Source organism: Ovis aries, chromosome 9, assembly GCF_016772045.2.
Source record: "Ovis aries strain OAR_USU_Benz2616 breed Rambouillet chromosome 9, ARS-UI_Ramb_v3.0, whole genome shotgun sequence".
Lineage (NCBI taxonomy): Eukaryota > Metazoa > Chordata > Mammalia > Artiodactyla > Bovidae > Ovis > Ovis aries.
Window position 1 is genome coordinate 80,797,579 of NC_056062.1, and position 16,701 is coordinate 80,814,279.

General features: G+C 50.8%; 1 protein-coding gene across 3 annotated transcripts in view; it reads right to left on the reverse strand.

Moving 5' to 3' along the window:
- Positions 1 to 510: 510 nt before the first annotated feature.
- PTDSS1 (phosphatidylserine synthase 1) overlaps positions 511 to 16,701 on the reverse strand; it is a 70,490-nt gene continuing 54,299 nt past the window's right edge. For all 3 annotated transcript variants that reach the window (XM_027973201.3, XM_042254457.2, XM_060393496.1), the window contains 4 exons: positions 12,930 to 13,029; positions 4,637 to 4,705; positions 3,566 to 3,635; positions 511 to 1,600 (listed from right to left, as the gene is read on the reverse strand). In XM_027973201.3, the coding sequence (XP_027829002.1) occupies positions 1,491 to 1,600; positions 3,566 to 3,635; positions 4,637 to 4,705; positions 12,930 to 13,029 (349 nt within the window). In that variant the 3' untranslated portion in view covers positions 511 to 1,490. The remainder of the gene's footprint in view (positions 1,601 to 3,565; positions 3,636 to 4,636; positions 4,706 to 12,929; positions 13,030 to 16,701) is intronic.

Genomic DNA, 16,701 nt, shown 5'->3' on the forward strand with positions numbered 1-16,701 from the left:
CTGCCAGAGGCCCAGGGCACAGGAAGTGACCTGAGCTTTGAATGATTCATTTAACCCCTCCACTCCGGAATTCTTTGCAGAAAAAACATGACGGCTATGGCTAAAGATTTCCTTAAAGAAGGAAAAGGCATCGAAACCTTTGCGCTCTGTGAAAGGAAGGAACAAAGCGATTGGTTTCAGCGAGTTTATGAGAAAATCAACTGGGTACTGGTCACTTATTAGAAAAATCAATCCAAGTTGGCTGATGTAACCATTCCCCTAGCGCACACACGCAAAAGACAACAATGACTATCTTGTTCCTTTCCTATTGATCCCTTGGGAAGTTTAGGAAAAGGAACATGTGTCTGTAAGCCCTCTAAAATACATATATATATTTTCTCTTTTCTTCTCATTACATAAAACACAAACATATTCACAGAATCCTAAAGCCACTTGAAAAACAGCGATTGCTTACAAACAGTGAAAAGTATCAATAAGATGCAAAGAAATGAGCACTTAACGGAGGCCAAATTTGATGGGTTTTAACGCGAACCATTTTATTTAAAACAGGGATCCATCAGAGGTGGTGAACTATCAGGGTCAGTGGTCTAGAGCATGGCACGGATGAAAGGGAATACTCACCAGCACCTCACATGGGACTAAAAGACAATGTCAGCAACACACCATGAAAGAAAACAAAGAAAATGGAAAAGGCACCTGGCTGGGGGAGGGGTCGCGCGAGCACTGCCTCCGGGCAGGTTCCCGCCAGTGCGCTGTGGCTAAGTCTGGACCAGTGACGCTGGAGAGGGAACGGGAACGTTCTGGTCTAACGCCCAGGATCCTATGTGGGGAGCTAACCTTTCCGCAGGTTTGTTTCTACCTGTCACATGTGGTTTCAGGTCCTAAAAGGCGGAGGAGGTTGCTAAATGTAACACCAAAGCTCCCCACTTTTTTTCCTCTAGGAGAGAAGGGGAGCCCTCCTCCAATTCAACTTCAGCAGTGGCTTCTGAAGGCTTATATAAGCATCCCGACTTAAAAAACAAGCAGTAAGGAAATAAAACACACACAAGTAGGGTGGGCTTAAAACCAGTCAGTCAAGTGGAAGGGCAAGAAAACGGTGGTGACCTGTCCATCAACTGTCCCGGTGGGATGCCCTGTCTCAGTGAAGATGTTTAAACCGCACCCACAACACAGGAAGCATAAAGCTGCTCCGGCAATTGAGTAGAGAGCTACAGTCTCCCGTCCTGCTACCAGCGGCCAAGTGCTGAAGTTACCAGGGACCCCCAAAGGCCCGACCCCCGCCCGCAATCGTCTGCCCCGCGGGGCCGGGTCTGTGGGAGACAAGACCCACGCTCTCAAATAACGACCCCCCCCCCCTCCAGCCCCCGTTCCTTCCCGATCACGCTGTGCCTTTCGACCTCCCTCCTCCCGGCAAGTCCAGCCGATTCCGTCCCCTCCCAGTTCTAGGCACTCCCTGGACACATCTTGGATTATTATGAACCAGGGTCTTTTCATTTCTTTCCTACTCCGTTGGTGACTTTTGATTTGGAATGTCGATTCCTTCTCCTGGAAGAATGGCTCTCGCTGTTGCCTGGATGCTTGGGGGGGCCGTCTTCAGAACCTGGTCGAGAGGAATCGGACACGTCAGCCCTCAGCATCGTTGCGGGATGCGGGCCCAGGCTCTGCCCCTCTGCCCCAGCTCTCCCTGCCAGGGCCGCCCGCTGCTCCTCCACTGATCCTCCGGCGCCATCTAGTGGCCTTGCTAATAAACCAACACATAGACACCCCAGTGGACGCGAGTTTGAATCAACAGGCCTGGCGTGCTGCAGTCCATGGGTTCGCAGAGTCGGACACGACTGAGCCACTGAACTGACTGACTTGACTGATGGAAGCCCCGGGCCTCGGCTAACCAGCACAGCTAGGGCCTGGGTGTCCTGAGGATGTTTTACATCCCCGCAGGGTGGATTGTGGTCCATGGCGATGGGGGCCAGAAGTGAGAGCACAGATCACGTCAGAGCAGAGGAGACCCCGTGAAAACTTACAACACGTTGGTGTCGAATCTACCTTCGCAACCAAAGGGTGCACCAGTGAAGTTTCCCCCACCTTGGTCAGCTGCAAACCGTAGTTTCTAAATCCCTAAACTGGAACGAATTCTTGACTTGACAGGTGTGAAAGCTATTACACGACTTCTGGGGTCTGACCTGGAGGCCTCCCACCACTCAGGACGGGCAGCCGGAAGTCACCCGGGAAGACGCCGCAGGCCCTCGAGAGGCTCAGGGTCTACAGGGCCGGCATCCTTTGTCACGCTCCGTTGTGTGGGAGCTCAGAGAAAGGCGTCTACATGGGCTGAGTGCTGAGCAATCAGCAGGTTCCCAGCCAGCTGGACGGTGGGGCCAGGGCAGTGGAGGTGGGGTGGGGGTGGGCATTCTGGGCAGGGGGTGTGTAAGGTCTGGAAGGTCATCAGAACTTCCTGGCAGGAGGCTGGCTCTGCCCCAGAGTTGGGCACGTGGACCACCTCTGGCCTAGAAGTGGAGCCAAGATTCTCTGCTCCAGCGCTCAGGTTTTGTTTGTTTTCTAAACCATTGGCCTACCTTTCATTTAAATATATCTCTACCACCGCTTATATCTTGTAGTCTCGTCACTGCAGAACCTGGAAGTGCCATGGACTCATCTCTGGGCTGGGGGGGGGGGGGGGGGGGGCGCGGGGGCGGGGTTGGGTCTGAATAAGGGAGCCGCCCCGTGGGGAGAAACCCTGTGCCCACCTCCATCCGCATTCCACAGTTTCAGGAGAAACCGCCCCCAGCAGGGTGACCAGCACTCTGCAGCGTTTTCCCAGGGAGAGCTGTGCTGAGCCTCACCCGGAAGAACTCAGGAGAGTGACTCAGCAGAGCTGTCCCTCCCTCACCCCCGCTTTGCTGAGCCAGTCTTACAGCTGACATTCAAGGTCTCTGGTGTTTGCTTCTCTCCTTTTAGTCAAGTCCCATGATCAGTTCATAACTGACGAGCAAGTACTGTCTAGTGGAGCCTCCTTGGGATCATTTTTCTACAAGCCAAATTCTTTAAAAATAACCAGGTGGCCCCGGATCTTTCCAGGATGCTCTTTGGGGAAAGGCCAGTGGGAGATCCCTGACTACACTGCTGAAATCCCTCTGACGATGGTCTGTCTCTTGAATCAACGCGATCAAGCAGATCCGCCTCTTTTTTGAAAGGCTTCTCTCCTGGTACACAACTCTTCCTAACCCCTCTCACTCACAATGAAAGCCAAGGGAAGGAACATCTCCATCAGGATGGCTGAGACAGTGAGGTCTCGCTCTGTCCTCCTATCTCAGAAGAGGCAGAACCACATGGTGCCTCTTCTTATGAAGCCAAGTTTCTTGGGCAGAACCTATGAGTACATTGCTTCTTTTTTTTTTTTTTTTTTGCTTGTTTTTTAATAAGTGACAGGAGACATGCAAGTGAGTAGGTTGGAGACCATTTAGGGCTCCAGATATTTATCAGTATTCAGAGGATAAATTCTGATTAGAAATCCCTTTACTGGACTTTGGGAGCTTTGAGCAATAAGCAGGAGAAAGAGGGCGAGAAATACCTTTTGAACCTTTCCCGTGAGGCCAGGAGACGTCCGGAGTGTAGGCGCCATCTTCACACTCTGAGTAGGTCTAGGGAGAGAGGCAGGCTTAGCGGTGGGATGGATTGCTCCCAGGGGGAGAGCAAACAAGGAAGGGTGCTCCACCCCGGCCTCTCTGGGGCTAGGGACCCCCACCAGCAAGGGCGGGACCGCCTGGTGCTCAGGCTCTCAGCCCTAAGAGCAAGGCTACTCCCAAGTGATGCAGAACAGATCTTCCAGAAAGTGCCTTTAGCTCCTTAGGCTAAAAGGATAAATAGAGGATGAAAGCTGCTATTTTCACTAAAAAAAAAAAAAAAAAAAATCCCAGTTGACGAGACTGCTATTGCGTTTTAAGCCCACTCACATCAATCCTCTACCTTAATCCCCCTCTACTAGGAAAGGAGGGATTCCCAGGTGGCTCAGTGGTAAAGAATCCGCCTGCTAACGCGGGAAGCACTGGAGACTCGGGTTCAATCCCTGGCTCAGGAAGATCCCCTGGAGGACTAAAATGGCAACCCCCTCCATCTGTCTTGCCTGGAAAATCCCCCAGACAGAGGAGCCTGGCGGGCTACAGTCCATGGGGTCTCAAAGAGTAGGACACAACCGAGTGGCTGAGCATGCCCGCACACATGCATGCAAACGAAGTAAGCAGGGCGAGAGTTTCAGCAAGGGAGCCCCAGGCTGGGACGCAGGAGGAGGCCTGCACAGGGTGAAAGACCCAGCTTTGCAAAAACTAGTCCAGGGCTTGCCCCGCAATTAAAAACAAACAAAAAGAATTAACAAATAATTTTAGAAGTTTTAACCCTCTTAAGAAATAAGGATAAAAGTACGGGAGCTATTGAACAGGGCAGTCCCAAGCAAGAACGGAAATTATAGGAAGTGAATTCTGAACCGGCTGTGTTTGGGGGGCGGGGGGCTGATGCCCTGCCCACGCTCTGCCGGCCACGCCCCATCTGCCGGCCACGCCCCATCCTCCGTGACTGTGCTCCCGGCAACAGTGCCAAGGAGGGCGTGATCAGACACAAAAAGCCATCTCTACCTTCCCTTCTATACCTTTTCTCGGTGACCATAGTGCTCTGCATACCAAACCATGCCGTACAGGCACAGGAAGGTGGTGAAAGCCTGGAAGAGAAAAACAAGCACAGAACAGTTTTAGAGTGAGGGTGCAACCCAAAATTCCGTTTTCCTGAACGTTAGGATTTCGATGGGAATTCACACATGGCGTCTTGAGGAGTTTCTGCCTCCTGCCCCAGGATGCCGGTTACAGCACGGCTGGGTGCGGCAGCGACGACCCCGGGAGGCAGCGGGGAAGACCGCTCGGTTACCAGTGTCTCCGTGGTTGGCTGGGCTTCCCTGATAACTCAGCTGGTAAAGTGAAGAATCAGCCTGCAATGTGGGAGGCCTGGGTTCGATCCCTGGGTTGGGACGATCCCCTGGAGAAGGGAAAGGCTACCCACTCCAGTATTCTGGCCTGGAGAATTCCATGAACTGTATTGTGCATGGGGTCGCAAAGAGTCGGACACGACTGAGCGACTTTCACGTCACTTCACTTTCCGTGGTTATCACTGTGACTCTGCCGTCAGAATGAAGATCTCTTCCAGGTGTGGGATCAGGTAGGTGCATTTTCTGAGCAGCTCTGTGGCTTCTGGCCAAGAGCACGTATGGGCCTCTATCTTGTACCTCTTTTGAGGGTCTGATTCTCACAGTCCATCCTCTGCACCTTGGCCCCCATCACTGGAGTCAGTTAGGAGGACTCAGCCGGTCACCTTCTGAGGGAAACAGGATTTTTTTGGTTAATATTTATTTTTTGGTTCCTCTGGGCCTTCCTTACTGCATGCAGACTTTTTCTAGTTGTGCCAAGCGGGGGCCCCTCTCCGTTGCGGTGTGCAGGCTTCTCATTATGCTGGCTTCTCTTGCTGTAGAGCATGAGCTCTAGGGCACGTGGGCTCGGAGTTGGGGTGCAGGGGCTGACTGCCCCACTGCAGGTGGGATCTTCCCCTGACCAGGATCGAACCAGCGTCCCCTGCATTGCCAGGTGGATTTGTAACCACTGGACCACCAGGGAAGCCCAGGAAGAGGGTTTCTGAATGAAAAAGCAGTTCTCCTTCCGTGTAGGGTCACAGTGGTGCAGGGGGACCCTGAGGACACAGGCCCACGTGGAGGTGGCAGGGCCCAGCAGGACACCACTGCCCTAGGCGTGGCACTGCTGTTTAGTCTCAGCGGCCCCACTGCAACCCCAGTTCTGGCTGCTTCTGTTTTTCTGTTAGGTAGATAGGAAAATAAAGAGAAAGTCAAGTTGTCTTGTGAGACTGTGTGAAAAGACACAGGCATAGTCCATGGTTACCCAGAGGCTGGCATCACCTCCACTCCCCCTGGTGTGCCCCACCAGCCCCCCTATACCCTAAATTATGCTCTAATTTAAGGGAAAAAATAGCACCTAAAAATCTAGAGTTTAAAAATGTGTCAAAAAACTGAAAGTTGGGGGAAGTTCCTGGCTGCCTGGACTACACCATGTGACAGGACAGGAAAGGACCCCAGCCGGGCCTCAGCTTCCCCTTGTGACCATGAGGGAGTCGCCAAAACCAAGCAAACAAGTGCCCGTTCTGCTGTTATGTGGTGGTGCTCAGCTGCGCAGTCGTGTCCAACTCTTTGTGATCCCACAGACTGCAGCATGCCCAGGCTTCCCTGTCCTTCACCATCTCCTGGAGCTTACTCAAACTCATGTCCATTGAGTCGGTGATGCCATCCAACCATCTCATCCTCTGTCATCCCCTTCTCCTCCTGCCTTCAATCATTTCTAGCATCAGGGTCTTTTCCAACAAGTCAGCTCTTTGCATCAGGTCACCAAAGTATTGGAGTTTCAGCTTCAGCATCAGTCCTTCCAATGAACATTCAGGACTGATTTCCCTTAGGATGGACTGGTTGGATCTCCTGCTGTCCAGGGGACTCTCAAGAGTCTTCTCCAACACCACAGTTTGAAGGCATCAATTCCTCAGCGCTTCTGCTGTTCTGTTTCTTCAGAATTCCTTACTTTGGGAACCCACTGACAGAACATCCTCCTCAAGGTCTAACCTCCATCTCTTCCACTGCGTTTCCTGCTGGGGACCTGTCCCCTTGACTCAGTCATGGGAATAGTTGTGAAATTATGCTGTAATCTTCACTTCTTGAATAATTTCAGTTCTTCCTAAGAGTCATAACTTTAAATCTAGAAGTATTAATCCTCATCTCACAGCAGAGGAATAAAGCTCAGAGAGGTGAATGACCTTCTTAAAGATGCACAGCTAGAGGGTGGCAAGACTGAAACCGGAACACAGGTTTCTTTACATACCTGGATCAAACTTTAGGGGTGTCTATCAAAATAAATGCGAATTTCAGGTCTACATGTCTTTAGAGCGCTATCCATTATTTATCTGTCCATTTACCCGTTCCTGGGGGAAGAAAGGCATCATGGGAGGAGCCAGTGTGCCCAGCCCGCAGTCCGGAGGATGGAGCCCGGACTGCAGGGGAACGAAGGGCTGCGCCTTCTCGTCACGGGCGGCCTGTAGCATAGCCCGGGTCCAGTTCCTCCGGGTCAGTGACATTCACAGAGTGTCTGCTGGGTGCACGGAGTCACCTTACGGGTCGAAAAAGAAAGGAGTCTGAGTGCTCCCCTGGTCCTTCCATGCCAGTGAAGTGGGAATAGTGGAATGGCGGAGAGATAACACGAAATATAAGAAGACCCACTAGTTCATTTTTTAAAAATTAAATCCTTACTGAAACTGGTGTATATTAGGGTGTTTTTTTAATTTAAGAAAGCTCGTATCTCCCCATCGAAAAATTAAGCCATGAATGAATATACTAAAATTATAAAATGAAAAAACGACTTCTAATCTTTAACACAGTCCAGTACTTATTCAGATTTCTAATATACAGCATCATTAAATGTACCGTTTTCACGGCATGGCAAGAGCGGAAAGACTAGGGGATCTGTAGCACGTAAAACTAAGTATGTCAGCTCCTTGGGGGAGAGAGCAGGACAGCCTAGGTTGCACAAGGAGGGGAGGGAGGTGGGGGTCCACCTCCAGGGACCAGTCGGTGACTGTGCTGCGAGGGTCGTCATTGCGCATCTCGCCCACCAGAGGGCAGGCGTGCGGGGCTCGTCTTCCCCAAGCTTTCTCTCCTGCCCTGGAGGGCAGTCTGGCAGCTTGGGGCTGCTCCAGGAGCAGACAGCTGGGCAGACCTTGCTTTGTAGGAGGGCAGGCAAACACTGGCAGGTGCTGCGTGGCAGATGCTTATCATCACGAGCCATGCAGAGGACCTGCTGTGGTAGCCACATTTACCACTTCACCTGGGTACAAGAGGCCCTTTTCACACTTGTCCCAGGAGACAAAAGCTTGTAATTTATGGGTTTGCAATCACACCTCTGGAAATCTAGGCAAGTACCCACTTAAAATGTCAAGGCCTGGCATTTAAATAGCAATTGTGCAGATTTTGTTTAAAGAAAGAGAAGAAAAAAAGAAAAAAGAAAAAACGTGAGGGCTAAGAGCCAAGGCACCACACAGACTCAGGTGTGGCTTCCATATTATGGTTACCAGCATTCAAATCCACCCAGACTCATTAGACAACTGGTGCTGTGGCAGCTTATCAACCAGCATACGGGGCCTTTATTTCTACATTCATCACAAATTCTGCGTATACTCTCTTCCCAATCAAGGCAAATAATTGGGGGCTTTGTTTCTCTTAGCGTGCAGACATGGCGTAAACTGTGTTCTCTTACTGAAAAATGTTTGCCCCCTAAGGCTGAGACCAATCTTGATCTTTAATAAAAAACCGTGATTATAAAATGTGCCGGGCACACACATTTTTTAATATTTATTAAACCCACACTTTATTTCCACTCTTTTTCTCTAACTGATGAATGTGCAAGGCTGTGGGGACTCCTAATCATCCCAGCCAGAGGTTTCTCTTCAGGCCAGCTCCCCTTCCAGGGCACTCGTCACTGACAACACTAACTGGGGGATTCTACTTATCTGCAAAGTCCTCTTTCCTGTGGCGGTTTCTCGTCCCCGGCCCAGCGTCTAGAATGTGGCTTCTCCTCCCCTCACTATGGCCCCCGACTCTTACCAAGCCGATGTCTCCTACCATTTACCCCAAGCATGGACGCCTCCTGACTCCTGCGTCTCCATCGCTGAGTCTTTCCAGAGCTCCTGGACAGACCAGAACTTCCAATGACACAAGACACCTTCACCTACAAAGTCTAATGGCCCCTCACACCTTAACACACCTCCTTTCAACGAGCTTCTCGGATGCGCCTCAACCTGTCACTAGTGCTGGAAGCCACCAGTGGCCCAAACCGGAAAGCCGGAGCCGCCCTCCCCAGCTCTGCCCAGGGGACGCCTGCTCGGCCGGCTTCCTGCCGCCCTTTCTCTGCACCCTCAATGCCACTGCCTGGGACAGGTTCCCCTGAGCTCCCAGCGACACCCTCAGGCTCGGCCCTCCTCCGTCCCCTCCCTTCCACGCTCTCCCGGCCTCCGGCTACTCCACGAGGCAGTCTTTCCACCGAAAAATCCCTGAATTTCCGCCGACACACAGGGCCGGTCCCAGGCAGACACGTCCCGCCCCCTCGTCCTGCGCCTTGCTCTCGCCCTGGCTCCTCAAACAGGCCGCCATCTTCCCGTGCCTCGCGCGCGGGGGCGCTTCGTCTTCACACCTGCCTGTCTCATCATACGTGTCTGGGTCCCCTGGTCTCCGTCTCTGGACCTCATCCCCCTCGTCTCCCCGCATTTGATGAGTGTTTCCCGTGCCTCAGGCGCTGTGCTAGCGTCTGTGGGACCGAAGGACGATGGAGACTTATTCTCTGTGAGCAGCAGGAAGTGCCAGGTTGAGGAGACCGACATAACCACCACAGAAAATGTCACGCTGGGGCCAGAGCTTGAGGAGGTATGTACAGAATGGGACGGTTCCCCCCAGGAGGGGGTCCTCTTGTCTGCCTTGCAGGCCGGAGTGTAGTGCACGCGGGGCGCAGATGGAAGGTTGGTCTTGGCATTAAGGTTCGCCAGGTGGAGGAAAAGGCAGGACAAAGCACTCAGCGTGGGCAAAGGAAACCTCTCGGGTGCAGGCAGGACAGGTCTGGAAGGACGATGCGCTGAGGTGTTCGGTAACCGGGAACAGGTTGGTGGAGCCTGAGGAAGGGGGGCTGCAGGGCTGGGTGTGAGAACCATCCAGGCAGTGACGGCCCGAACACGCGGGCACGACTTCGCATTTCCGCTGCTGGGTGTGCGCTGGGGACCCGTCTTCCTTCCCACCCTTTCTGCCCCCCAGAGGGAGCTTCCAGGGGTAACCCTGCGCTTTCCCTCACCCCTTCCCCAGGGGGCGGTGTGTCTTAACTGACTGGGGAACAGGGATGAGCAAGCCAGCCATTTCCTTTCTCAGCCTGGGGAGGCCGGCTTTTCTGAGGCTGGAGAGGAAAGTGTGTCTGCTCCTGGGGCTCGCAATTGGAAGGCCCTCGTTGGCATCGGACGTGGAGACTGAGAACGTGGGCTCTCAGTCATAAAGCGGCTGCTTCTGACTCCACAGCCCTCGTTCTTCCTGCCTGTCTCCTAACTGCTCTGAACCGGGGGGGGGGGGGGGGGGGGGGGGGGGGGGGGAATACTGTTCTCTTGGGCCCTCTCAAGCCCCAGCAATCGGGACGGATTCTAAGCGGGGAGGAAGGGATTCCGACCTGAATTCTGAATTCTGGAAGACCGCCTTGGCAGCAGAGTGGAGAACGGATCTGAAGGACAGGATGGAGAAGATGGGAGAGGATGGGGTGGAGCTGGGTCACATGGCAGGGAACCTGATGGCTGACTCGAAGAGGTGACGTCGGGAGGCGGCGGCCGCCTCGCCTCGGGGCTTCGGCTGGGCGCCCGTGGAATGGGAGGACCCATGCACTGTGATCCCGGGTGACCCCGAGCACACCTGATCGGCTGAGCTGCACCCCAGCTTGTCGGCTGCTCTCTCCAGAGCTCCTCCAGCTCTGTGCGCACACACCAAGATGATATCTGAGCATCAGTAGTTGGCAGAGGTAACTCCCACATGCCCTTCGAGGGCTTCCGAGGGGGACCCCCGTGGAGGGGGGAGTGGGATATCTCTAGCCAGACTCTCTGGGTTTGAGCCCTGGCTCGGCCAGGACGACCTTAGGAAAGTTAAGGGGACCTCTCTGTGCCTTTATCTGGGAAAGAGGATAACAAAGTACTTCCCCTCAAAGTGTAAAGCTCAAATACACAATGTGTGAAAAGTGCTTCCAGCAGTGCCTGGTGCATGGTAAGCATGAATAAATCTCATCTTTGCAGTCACCTACCTGTGCGGCTCCACATTAGGGCAGCTCTGAGGAGCACTCGGCCACGTGACGGACTTACAAGGGACCACGCTAAGGGATGGAGAGACTGAGAAACGGGTCGTGTCCTCAATACAGTTACCATCGCATAGACAACAAGGTGCATCAAAATTCACCAACCTAAGGAGGGGGATGCTAAGTGTCTAATCAGTAAAACACAGTGAAAGCCTCTAAAAGTTAGAGACTGGAGGGGCCCGGAGACAGCTCACTGGACACAGCCGGCCGTGGGGAGACTCTTCTGGCGACTGATGCCCCTGGAGGAGGCCCTGCAATAGGCTGTGATAAAAAGCACCTTCTGTCCACATCTCAGGAGTCTCGCTGGCCTTAACTTGCCTGTGGTCCCGTTGGCGCCAGGTGAGGGTTGTGCCCACCCCTGCCCGCCATGAGTACCCGCTACAATTCACAGAGCCAGGGTGCCCGTGCCAGAGAGAAACGTGAGGAGCAAAGGGTAACATTTCCTGGCCCGTCTGACTAGGAACCAATCCTTACATCTTGTCTCACTGTGACAGAAAAAATACACCTGAGCATGAATTCTGGAGTTTGAGGACAAAAGAGATCCTTCTCCCCTTTCACTGTTCAATGCACAGGCTTAAGGTACCTTGGCACAGTTAGGATTTCTAACAAGTAATCCTAAAAATAGACACCATGAAAGACAATAAAAACACTTAAAAAATACAAAGTTCAGTCCTGCCAAAAGGAAAAAACAAACAAACAAACAAAAAAAGACTGGAATCTGATTAAGCCTCTAGATCCAGCTACCAATTTATCGAAAATACAGAAGACAAAGAAATCTGATAAATGACAGTAAGGATGGCATCAGTAAAACCAGATGAGGGGAAAACCTACAGAACAAAAGATTCTGTTTCTTCAGCAAATAAACTGCAAAGCAGAGAGTGCTAGAGATGGAGAGAAACATGTAGATTAAAAGAGGCATGCAAACCAACTGCAATGAGTAGATGCTGATTCAAATAATCTGTTAGAAAATACAAACTTGAAGGAAACATGAGAAATGTGAACACTGATCAGCTGCTTAACAGTATGAAGGCATGAATTCTTTTTCCAGTGTGATAATGTCATAAAAAGAAAAGCCTTCCTGTCTTTTTAGAGAGACATCCTGAAATAGGAAAAGTGGACCTGCTTCTAGTAAGCTGGGGTAGGGATGGTGCGTGTGGAACAGAAGAACACAAGATCAGCCATTGGTGGGTAACTGCTAAATCTGGGTGATGCGTACGTGAAGGTGGAGCGACCTTATCTACTTGACATGTTTGAAATTTATGTGATAATAATAAACATTTTTAAAAGCCCGAGTTAATTTTCTAGACTAAGTAAGTAAAAGCAAAGAATCTTAAATGTAAAATAAGACTTTTCTCCAGAGTAACAAAACAAATTAAGAAGGGCAATCACAGAATTTTAAATTTTAAAAATTTTTAGGTAAGATCCTGTTTCATTTGACAGATGAGGGAAAAGTCCTGGGACAATGAAGCTGGAGGCCCCCAGGACTCTTCCCTTCAGAGAGGAAAACACACCCAACACAAGCATGGCCTATCTAACATTGGCCTGGGGAAAAGAAATTGCGTGGCCTGATTACCTCCAAACCCCCTCCCCTTACATGGCCTGTAAACCACAGTCTGTCATTTTGTATATAAACACTTGGTAATACACACATTACAGGGTACAGTAACTATCGTCCCTTCGAGGCAGACCTGACATTCTCAGCAAACGCAGGCGAATGCTCACAAGTGAAACAAATGAGAGTATAATGTACCTGCTGGGGGCATGTGATCAGACCTACAAAGGGGACCAATTTGGGGTGCCATGTGGTCCTATGTATTTGTTCTTGAACTTCATCCCATGGCTAATTTTGGGCTACTTACAAGTAGTATGTCTTGTCTATAAATGTCTAAGAAACCTTGGTGCACAAGAGGGTCTTGTTTTGTTTTAGAAGAGACCATGGGGAGTTTAGCACTTCAAGGTAGAAAAGTAATGACTTACCACGCAAAGAAGCCAAAGCACAACATAGAGTATTTGGGTCTTAGAGAAGAGATCTTGTCCAAATTTTATGCAGACAATAGCTTCCAGGAAACCAATGACCCTGTGACACAGAACAAGAGGTTAAATAACAAACTCATCTTATCAGAATGTAACACATTACCAGAAACATGCATAATTCCATCAGAAAGTTCAACAGGTCAAAAGATTTCTGCTCCAAACACTGGAAGGAAGTCCCCTACAAAATGACAGTGTTCTAGTCTACTGTGCTTTCTTTAGAGACAATACATATTATATGTATTATATATATATATATATATATATAGATTTAATTTAAACAAGCTATTTTACTGTTATTCTTCTCTTCTTTTTTTCAGATTATTTTTTTAGAGCAGTTTTTCAGGCTCATAGTAAACTTGAGGCAAAGGTACAGATTTCTGACCATTCTCTGCCCTCACGCACGCACAGCTTTCCCCACTATGAATATCCCCCACCAGGGCAGCACATCTGTCACAAATGATGAACACAGTCACCCAAAGTCCACAGGTTACCTCAGAGTTCACTCTGAGGGTGGTGTACATTCTATGGGTTTGCATAGATGTTCAAAGTGTAACGTATCCACCACTGGGCTTCCCAGGTGGTGCTAGTGGTAAAGAACCTGCTTGCCAAGGCAGGAGACGTAAGAGATGCAAGTTCAGTCCCTGGGTTGGGAAGATCCCCTGGAGAAGGGCATGGTAACCCACTCCAGTATTCTTGCCGGGAGAATCCCATGGACTACAGTTGCAAAGAGTTGGGCACAACTGAAGCGACTTAGTGTACATACATCTACCATTAGAGGGTCAGAAGGAATAGTTTCACTACCCTAAAAGCCCTCTGTGCTCTGCTTATTCATCCCTTTATTCCTCCCTGGAAATAAGTTATTTTTCACATCTTCCTTCCTCACAGACCACAATCTCAGTGTGTACATTTTCATAGCCACAGGCCACTTGATGTCATCTCGGTCAGAGCCATCACGACAGGTGGACAGACACCCCCTTGGTTGAGACCCTGACAGAGACAGGAAATCCACCACCTCTGTGGGCAACTTCTTCTGCTCTTTCAGTCTCTTTAGCTTTGGGGAAGTTGTTCCTTATCTCCAGCGGGTAGCTGCCTCCTCCCACCCCAGTCCTAACTCTGCCCTCTACAGTCATACAGGGGAGTGTGAGCCTCCAGGTGAGGCTTTCAGTAACTTGAAGGCAGTGATCACATTCCCTCCCAGCCATCTAGGAATTTCCAGATTTAATATGTCCAGTTCTGCTGACAATAAAAACCCTTTATTCTCTGCATCCGTAAGGAATTTTGCTAAATAAAAAAATGTTTAAAAAACTTTCATGTTTTACTCCTGAGTTAAAACATCAAAGAAAAAAGCAAATCTTGTATTATAGAATTTCATTTATGAATATTAAAATCAGGCCTTTATTATGGTTCAGAAATTGAAGGTAAGAACTAAGGAGGTGGGGTACCACAGCTCATCCCTTCATCCCAGTGACTGCCCAGAAACAGCGATTTCTGACAAAGCCACGCTAGCTATTCCTTGCTCAGGAAGGAAGCGAGACAATCAGGGACTTGTCCTTTTGCAGGCATAATCTCTGAAATCAGGCAGGAAGGGGCCCGGAAGACCCCAGGACCCCTCCCCAGTGCAGACACAGAGGTCACTGCCACCGTCAAATGGATGGACAGCTCTAAACAGCTAAACACCTGGAGTCAGAACCACCAAAGCAGGAAGTCTCCAGTATGGATCTCTAGTGAGTCTGGGGTGGTCTTGTCCCCTGGGACAAACCGAACAAGGTTTAGGAGTGGTTGCCTGAATCTTTAAAGACGACTCTCACACACACTCACACACACACCCCGGCCCAATAAAGCACAGCCCTTGTGAGAAAGCCGCATTTCAGCCCAGCATCGTGGGAGGCCAGAGGGAGCAGGGCTGAGGTCGGTGTCATCCTGAGATCGAGACCACCAGCCGACACTAGGGGGCAGCAAAGCAGCTTCGGGAAGCGCTCCTGTGGGCGGACACAGAAAGCAAGCCCGCCTGAGGGACTGCAACCGGAAGGAAGTCTGCCCACCCGCCCTGAGCGGACAGAACAGCGGGCTTTACTGTGACAGGCTTCTAAATAGTCATCTGACCGAGGCGCCCTTGGAGAGTTCGGTGACCAGCTGATTAGAGCTGTGTTTCTCAGACTTCTGTGACCTGAGTCCCACGGCAGGAAACACAATTTTCATTTTGTTCCCCCTCCCACACACAAACAACCTGCCCCAACACACACAAAACAACTGTCCCCTTGCTGACATTTTCCTACCCTATTTCATTGTCAGAAAAATGCTGGTCATGACTCACTCAGGTGACTTCATAACGGCCTGAAATTTGCTCTCAAGACCAGTGCTTTGCAGTCAGGAACTTCAGGATGACTTGGTCCCCACATGCTGAGGAATCTTAGCTAAACTGTTGTCCATGGAGGTGACCTTGAGTAGAGACTGGGTGGGGGAGGGGGGTCAGGACGGAGGCGGAGGGGCAGCGTGAGGTCACGAGGTGACATGGGTCTCGAAGGCCACCCCAGAGCTCGGCTTTCAGTCTGAGGGACCTGAGAATCCTGGGGGCGTTGCAGCAGAAGGCTGAACTAGTTTCATTTTGTGGAGACTCATTTTGGCGGCTGGAAGAGAACTGCTGTGAGGAGACCGTGGAGGTGAGGACCTGGAGATGTGGGATGTGGGGAGCAGCGGGAACAGGGATGCATCACCCCAGCCATTCACAGACCCCATACCCAGCAATGCTGGCCCTTAGAGGGAGTCCTGAAACGTAACACCCTCATGGGAGGTCAACACCACTTCCTTACGGGCTCAAATTGCTGTCGGCCTGGGGCTTGAGGCCAGAGGCCTGGGTACTGTGGGAGCCTCTATGAAGCCTGGCAGCTGAGGCAACACCAACCACCTCACCCTGGGCAGCCCCTCCATGGTATTGCCCTCAACTTAGAGCCAATTTCAATCTTGGATCTTGACCAGGCTGAGCAAGGCGGCCAATCTGTGGCTGGATAGAACCCAGGACTCTCCCTCCCCTTCATGCTTGTTGCTGTCCTTATCGTGAAGGAGCATGTTCAGTTCAGCTCAGTCACTCAGTCGTATCTGACTCTCTGTGACTCCATGATTGCAGCACACCAGGCTTCCCTGTCCATCACCAACTACCGGAGCTTGCTCAAACTCATGTCCATCGAGTCGGTCATGTCATCCAATCATCTCATTCTCTGCTATCCCCTTTTCCTGCCTTCAGTCTTTCCCAGCATTAGGGTCTTTTCCAATGAGTCACTTCTTCACATCAGGAGGCCAAAATATTGGGGTTTCAGCTTCAGCATCAGTCCTTCCAATGAATATTCAGGACTGATTTCCTTTAGGACTGGAGAAGGAAATGGCAACCAACTCCAATATTTTTGCCTAGAGAATTCCATGGACTGAGGAGCCTGTTGGGCTACAGTCCACAGGGTCACAAAGAGTTGGACACGACTGAGCAACTTCACTTTCCTTTAGGATGGACTGGTTGGATCTCCTTGCAGTCCAAGGGACTCTCAAGAGTCTTCTCCAACACCACAGTTCAAAAGCATCAATTCTTCAGTGCTCAGCTTTCTTTATAGTCCAACTCTCACATACATACATAACTACTGGAAAAACCATAGCTTTGACTAGATAGACCTTTGTTAGCAAAGTAATGTCTATGCTTTTTAACATGCCGTCTAGGTTGGTCTTAGCT